Source organism: Equus quagga, chromosome 7 (genome assembly GCF_021613505.1).
Source record: "Equus quagga isolate Etosha38 chromosome 7, UCLA_HA_Equagga_1.0, whole genome shotgun sequence".
NCBI lineage: Eukaryota > Metazoa > Chordata > Mammalia > Perissodactyla > Equidae > Equus > Equus quagga.
Genome location: NC_060273.1, coordinates 49,226,888 through 49,234,581, shown reverse-complemented (window position 1 = coordinate 49,234,581; position 7,694 = coordinate 49,226,888). Strand labels below are relative to the sequence as shown.

Genomic DNA, 7,694 nt, shown 5'->3' with positions numbered 1-7,694 from the left:
TGTTCTGGCGGGCGGGTGGGAGTGGTAGAGGTGCGGGGTACCTTTTAAAAAGAGGGGTCAAAAGACAGAAGAAATGGAACTAGGCGAACTTCCTCTTTAAATAATCGGCCTTAATTACGCCTTGGACTTTTCAGTTTTGGCGTGATTATAACCCTTGAGGGATCGCCTAATAACCACTCTGCTGACTGCTCCTGTAATTAACTCCTAATTTATTTCAAACAGAAAAAAAAAAAAAGGTCCCAGCCTCTTCCAGAAGAGCCAATCGGAGGCGAGCGTCTGTGGCGTCAGCGCCAGGCCCGGCGCGGATTGGCTGGGCCGAGGCTCCCACTTCCCCTTGGAGGCAAGGCACGGCTCCCGGCGCGCCCCTCCCGTCTCCCCGCAAAAAAGTTTGAGTCGCCGCGGCCGGGTTGCCAGCGGAGTCGCGCGCCGGGAGCTACGTAGGGCAGAGAAGTCATGGCTTCTCCGTCCAAAGGCAATGACCTGTTTTCTTCTGATGAGGAGGGCCCGGCGATGGTGGCCGGGCCCGGCCCGGGGCCTGGGGGCGCCGAGGGGGCCGCCGAGGAGCGCCGCGTCAAGGTCTCCAGCCTGCCCTTCAGCGTGGAGGCGCTCATGTCGGACAAGAAGCCGCCCAAGGAGGCGTCCCCGCTGCCGGCCGAAAGCGCCTCCGCCGGGGCCACTCTGCGGCCACTGCTGCTGCCGGGACACGGCGCCCGGGAAGCGCACAGCCCCGGGTCCCTGGTCAAGCCCTTCGAGACCGCCTCGGTCAAGTCGGAAAATTCAGAAGACGGAGCGGCGTGGATGCAGGAGCCCGGCAGATACTCGCCGCCGCCAAGTGAGTGCGCGGCCGGGCCGGGGCGAGGGGTAGACCGGTGCGTGGGGGTACTGGAGGGAACTGGGGGCCGGTATTCCAGGCTGCGGGTACGCAGACCTCTCTGCACTGTGACCCCGGAAACAAGCATCGTAGTGCCTGACGCCTCGCTATCCCCAGAGGCAGCGCCCCGGCTGCATCCGAGACACCCTCTGGGTAATACCCGCGCAGCGCCTGTTCGGAATCCCGCAGCGATACAGGGTGTTCGACACGATTGCGGGCTCCCTGATCTCTGAAGGGCGACCCCCGGCTCGGTTTGCGGGGTCGCTTGCTCATCGGTTTCTTTAGCCCAGAGCGCTGCGCTCCGGCCCCTTCGCTTATTTTTGCTTCTGTGTCCGCTGGGGTCTCTGGAGAGTGAAGGGGGTCCACGTTTACTGAGCGCTCGAATATGTGCCAGGCAGAGGCGGGGGGTCTTACCTCCTTTCAAAGTTCACAACTCTGCGCGGTGCGCCCTCATTTTAACGACGAGCTAACTGAAATCTAACCCGACATTGGGTAGAAATAATTGTCTCCCGTGGGTCCCTGGGGTGTCGTAGCAGGATCCCACGAAGGGTGGTGGCAGAGACTGATGCGGCGAGGAAATGTCGCCCGGTCGTCGCCGCTGCCAGCACCTCGCTGGCGAGGTTCTAAGCTTCGCCGGGAGCGGGCTGGGGTCAGAAGCGCGCGGGCTCCTTTTGGCTCACAGTAATAATTAACAGCATTCCAGCAGCGCTTGACAGTTTACAGAGTGATGCTCATTAGTTCACCTGATCCAGATCATCGCTGGAACCCCAAAGTGTGGGCAAAGGCACGTGACCTGTGGTTCTCCCCATTTTCAGTTGTCCACACTTTGAGGCCTGAACTTGCTTGAGCCAGGTCACCAACCATGGCTGAGTTGGCCAAGGGGCCTGGTGTCCAAGCCCTGCTCCTCTGTATGGTGCCCTAGCAACCTTTGATCCCTTGCCCCCGAGAGACCAAGCAGAAGTCCTCACACCTGTACCTGTTTCCTGCCAATGAGGCAGGAGGGCAGAGAGGCCCATAAGAGCTGTTTGCGCCTCCAGCTTTAGCGTCCATTTTTGGGCCGTGGGTCCTTTTGCAATTTGGAGAAGTCATTCCCTATAGTTCCTTTTCCTTCTGTTTCCTGGCCTTTAAGATTTCTCTACCTGCACTGTACCTCTGGGAAAGGTGAGAAAGAGGGGCCTGTGCGGCAACTTTTTCCACACCCAGGAGAACCACATCTTTCTACCTTTCTCCAGTAAGCCCTCAAGATTCAAGCCGCACAGTATTTTGTGAACAAAACAAGGCCATCCACCCCGGCGTCAGTGGCTATGCCCTCTGGCATCTCTCTCCACCCTGTTAGAAACTCCAAAAGATTCAAAGGGCGTGGAGATTAAGGACTCAAGGAATTTAAACTAAAGTTTGCACAGTGTTTTACAGCACTTTTCCCCGGATTATCTTATCTGATTTGTGTGTGGCAGCAGCCGGCCTCCTGGTAACAGATGAGGACATTTCTGCAGAGTTCAGAGGAATCAGCACACACCGAGTTCAGGCTTGACAGAAAAACCTTGGGGACGTTTGATGATCACCTGCCTGATGGCAGATAGGGCTGTGGGCTTTCTAAACTTTAGCTCTCTGAACCACACTGCCAGATCTATATTTACCCATTTTATTGCTGGTGAAATAGAGGCTCAGAAACCTCAAGGGACTTAATTTGTTTGACAAATTTTGAGTGCCCATGTACTCCTAGGCCTGGGTCAATGCCCAGGGGCATATCAAGGATGGAGACCTTACAGGTAGTGATGTCCCGAGGTCAGAAATCTCCACTTCCTTAGGCCTCGAGGTTCTGGGATGGCAATTCCCAACTTGCTCTGTAAACATCCCTGCCACAGTGTCCTGGAGTGATCTGCTCGGTCAGGCAGCCTTGGGCCTGGATACGACCTTCCCGTGAGAAAAATCGGAGATTCTGAGAAAATTTCATTTTAAAACAAAAAGCGGGTCTTAGGTTCTTGGGGCCTGGAGATGGCAGCAGGAGCCCTGTGGTTGGAGTAGTGGGTCCAGGGAGTGCCTAGCGACGGAGCCTGGGGCGAGAGGGAGCCACCCGCCCGGGCCTGGTTTTGTTATTTGGAGGAAGTAGGATAAATGCTGTTTTGCTTTGTATAATCGCATCCTTCCTCTGGCTGGTTTAAAATGGGGTGGGGGTTGGGGGAGGAGTGGTGTGCTGGGAGGAAGCCCCGTAGCTCTGTGACTTTGATACACATGTGCGATCCCTGTCGCCTGGATTTCATAATTCAAATGCAGCCTCTAGGAGCAGCTGCAATGCTGGTTCCCAGGCACGGAGTTGCTTCCAAACATAGAGGAGGATTGGGTAGACGCTAGGAGCTTGGTATCTGAGCAGAAACAGCTGGGTCCTCTTGAGAACCCGGCCGGGTTTGTGAAGGGTGAGCATTCCACAGGTCTCTGAGTCTCAGACGGTGTGGTTAGTTTATTTGTAAAGTAAGAATTAGGCACCCCAGTTCCCTGGCCTCTTTAGGGATTAGCATATGTAAAAGTCTAGACTCCTGTGGTCATTTCCTACCCGTCCTTCTCCCAGATTTCTGTTTTTTCATGGGTTGCAGAACGAACTATCTCCTTCTTTTTCATCACTAAAGTGATGGTGAATAATGTCACACTAGGACAAATCCATTTCTTGTTGGAAATGGAGGCCGGGTTGGGACTTGTGCTGTGTCACCCTCAACTGTGAAGTGTAAACTCTTCCTTGGGCCACCGAAGTTACTAAACAAGAAATGCGACATTCTCCCCGTGAGTGCTTTGGAGTTACTACATTTGGAAAATTAGCATAGCTCATAAAAGCCAAATGCAGAAAATTAATTGTTTAGTATTCTGTCCCACAACTTCACACTCCTCCCCCGCCTCTCCTTGCGGAAAAGAAGCCCAAGTTAGCTGTGGAAGCACGAGGATGCTCAGTCCTGTGACTTCCTACAGTTGAATCCATTTTCAGTATGGAGCCTGGATGCTGTTGGCATACCTTTATTTTGCTTGTTATTTCCCTCTTTGTGAATTCCCGAGACAAACTAATCGTTTACACATTTGCTCTAAACCATAGAATGGGTAGAGGAGATGACTAAGATGTCATCACATGCTCTTAATTCAGAGGCAGCATTATTTCCCCTGACATTTACATTTATGGGCAAGCTAATTTTTCCCTCCTTCTTAGTAAAGTTTATATTACAGAAGCACCCAGCCAAGAAACTTAGCCCACATCCAGATCTGTCAAATGATGTTCAGGTTTTATAATCTGTGGACTGGATAGAATGACAGCTGTGTGGTTGTTTATTGCATGGGGCTGCTCCCAAATCCAAAGATGCTATTAATTTACTACAGACCTTATCTGCACAGTTATCCTTCATAAGTAACGCTGATGCAATCCAACTTTTCCTGGTGCAGAGAAGGGACCAACCCAGTTTATAAGACACTTCTCATTTTTCTTCTCATTTGTGATTATCTCATCATCTTAGGGAAATGAGGATTATCATGAACCTAACGCCTCATTTTAAAGATGAGAAATTAAGCTCAGAAGAGAAGGGGTTTTGTTTCTCAGAACACTCAGCTGATGACGTATTTCCATTATCTCTAATGATGTTTGTTTCCCATATAGAAAGTTCTGTTCCATCATTAAATTTCCAATTTTTTTGTAAAAAGACTCAAATTTTTTAATAAAGCAGTTTAGCCGTTTAAATACGGTCTTTTACTTCCCCCTCAAAAAGATACCACCACACACACAGAGTTTTGAGAGGAGGACCTTTCTGAAAGATGAAGAGGAGAGGCCTGCACAGACACACCTGGAGAGAAAGCCACTTTCTTTTGCTAATTCACCCCTCTCTGTTCTCTAGGACATATGAGCCCCACCACCTGCACCCTGCGGAAACACAAGACCAATCGGAAGCCACGCACACCCTTCACCACGTCCCAGCTCCTCGCCCTGGAGCGAAAGTTCCGCCAGAAACAGTACCTCTCCATCGCAGAGCGTGCAGAGTTCTCCAGCTCTCTGAACCTCACAGAGACCCAGGTCAAAATCTGGTTCCAGAACCGCAGGGCCAAGGCGAAAAGACTGCAGGAGGCAGAACTGGAAAAGCTGAAAATGGCTGCAAAACCTATGCTGCCCTCTGGCTTCAGCCTCCCTTTCCCCATCAACTCGCCCCTGCAAGCAGCATCCATCTACGGAGCATCCTATCCTTTTCATAGACCTGTGCTCCCCATCCCGCCCGTCGGACTCTACGCGACTCCAGTGGGGTACGGCATGTACCATCTATCCTAAGGACCAGCTCAATAGACTCCATGTTGGATGTTTGTTTAAACGCGTTCCCTCTCTCTCTCCAAGAAAGCGGTCCCAGGCCAGTGATCCTGTCCTGGAAACCTTGCTTACACCACCCTAAGCGACCAGGCTGGCAGGGCTGCAGGTAGAGTTCGAACTTGTTCTTTAGACTGGAGACACCAACCCCTGTTTTCTTGGTGTAATCTTCCAGATGTCCCCTACTCCTTCCACACAGATTGGCTCTGATGGTTTTTATATATAAATATATATATATAATAAAATATAACATTTTTATACAGCATACATAAAAATTTGAATTATTTTGAAAGGCAAAATTTGTATACATATATATCCTCTTTTCTATATATCATCTTCCTAAAAGAGACTGCTTAAATCTATTTGTTGTCTTTTCTTATAGTGGGAGACAAATTATTTGCTAAAATTGCTGAAATTTGGTGATTTTTGTCAGGATAATTGACTTTTGCTTATGGAAAACAAATACTAGAATTAGACACCATATGCATAGACGGTGGTTATGGAGAGATTCCTTCAAGTGACGGGGACACATGTTCTGCATTTTTACATGCTTTAAAAAACTCATTAGATATTACTATATTTGGCCCTGTTTTTTTCCCCTCTACACATTGTTACACATTGCTAAAGTTTTACCTTTTCCTTTTTTTTTTGTAAGATCAATAAAAGGGGGATGAGAAGAATCCTGAGAGTGCCTGGGGTAAGGTGGAAAATGGAAGTTCTTCCTAATTCCTCTGGAGGCTGTTGCTTAACTCTCTTTCAGATAATTGGAGAGTGCAAAGTTAAAGCATGCCTGGAGGAATTGATGGTTTCTGTGAAATACTAGGTACGTCAATCCTCACACGTTGCAAAGGTGATTTTTTTTGGGGGGGGGGGATAGTTCTCTGCTTAAAAAAAATGAATTATCTTGTAGCCATTACCTATATGCTAAATATTCTTGAACAATGAATAGATCCAGAAAGAAAAAAAAAATCATGCTTTCTCTGTGTGTACCTATTGTATGTGTTAAACTTATTAGAAAAATTTATATACTTTGTAACATGTTGGGGGCAGAGGGTAAAGCCATGTTGTGACTTGCTAAAAATGGTGTTGTCAGACAGCCCATTTAGCTCCTTGGTATTTCATCTTCCCATCCATCTCTCCCCTCCCCCAACCCCCCATCAGTATACTTCCATCCCTTTGAAAGGGTGCCTTGTATAATTTTATATATTTTATTGAAGAGTTATTTCTTATCTCTTATTCTGAATTAAATTAAACGTTTGTTTTATTGCAGTAAAGTTTGTCCAAACTCAAAATTATTTTAAGAGGTGCTGCTCTCCGTTCTTAGCTGGGTTTAGCTCGAAAATGCCACTCAGATTTGGGGAGGGGGGATGGTGAATTGTATTATGATTTTAATGTGAAGCAATCAAGAGTTGTGGCCAGATTCAGCGTGGGGTGAGGGAGTCGATTGAAAATAGGGAAATCCTTTGAAATGTTTCCTCTGGCAGCTTGTGTTACTCATGGAAAAGAAGCAGAATTGCTTTTAGATTTTCAAACTCCAGTGAAAGATGAGCTTAGAAGAAGTGGTGGAGCCGGGGGATGGGCCAGAATCTGAGTGGTTTGTAGATGATCAAGGGAAAAATCTTGAACTTGAAATCTCCCAGCTACCAAAACAACAACAAACTTAAAGCGGAGGGAGAGCGACCCATAGCTCTTTGCAAGTAGAGATGGGAACGAGATGCATTCGCTGGGGTGGGGGATGCGTGCCTGCTGCCCTTTGAGGACTGTGTCAAATCGCATTCCCTTTCCCATTCCTATCCCCTTCCAAGGAGATGGACCCCCGAACAAATGCTCTTTTCGGTTTGAAGGCGGAAGGTGGTTCATTCAAGTCCCTTTTGCTTTGCAGCCTCCCTTTCCACTGGGTACAGAACAGGGGTCGGGCTTTGGGTTTGAGGGATCGCCATTAAAATAAATTGGTAATGGGTGAGGGGGGGCGGAGAAGGAGCTTAACCTCCGCTCTCTGCCGCACGAATAAGCAGCCACTGACGACACCTTTCCGGGGTCGGTTATCGGATGAGAAGCTCCGGTGACCCTGGGAACCAGGCCGAAGGGGATGGAGAACTCTGACGCAAAGCTGCGTGGTGGGGAGACCGGCATCTGGCACCTACCAGGACTAGTGCTTTCGTCCCACGTTCCCTTTGGGCCGACAGCCTGTTTGAAAGTGGGCGCCGGAAACTGTCTTGCGGGCGGGCGGAGGCTCCCAGGGGTCGGGCGACAGCCTGCGGTCTCAGCTCCGGTGCGGACCGTGCTCCCAACCCACGGGGTCTCCGAAGCTGGGGACCGATATCGCCCAGCTCGGCCGCTGCCCTCCCGAGCTGGAGCGAGCCGCAGGAGCATCCCAAAGCGCCCCAAGCGTGCGCCCGAACTCCTAGTCCCAGCGCGGCATCCAGCCATCTCCCTTTATGAGAGACGTTTTCCAAAGGCCAAAGCCCTTCCCGGTTTCGTGTCGTCATCAGCCGCCAA

At 49.8% G+C, this 7,694-nt stretch overlaps 1 protein-coding gene across 1 annotated transcript; it reads left to right on the top strand.

Annotated features, from left to right (window-relative positions):
- The first annotated feature begins 391 nt into the window (after positions 1-391).
- MSX2 (msh homeobox 2) lies at positions 392-6,469 on the top strand. Its single transcript, XM_046668352.1, has 2 exons — positions 392-832; positions 4,738-6,469. Exons 1-2 carry the CDS (start codon positions 454-456, stop codon positions 5,160-5,162), a joined length of 804 nt encoding a protein of 267 aa, XP_046524308.1. The 5' UTR covers positions 392-453; the 3' UTR covers positions 5,163-6,469.
- Positions 6,470-7,694: the final 1,225 nt, after the last annotated feature.

Coding starts and splice junctions, on each gene's coding strand:
- MSX2 (XM_046668352.1), top strand. CDS start 454: ATGGCTTCTCCGTCCAAAGGCAATGACCTGTTTTCTTCTGATGAGGAG. Junction 833..4,737: donor CAGATACTCGCCGCCGCCAA/GTGAGTGCGCGG, acceptor TCTGTTCTCTAG/GACATATGAGCCCCACCACC.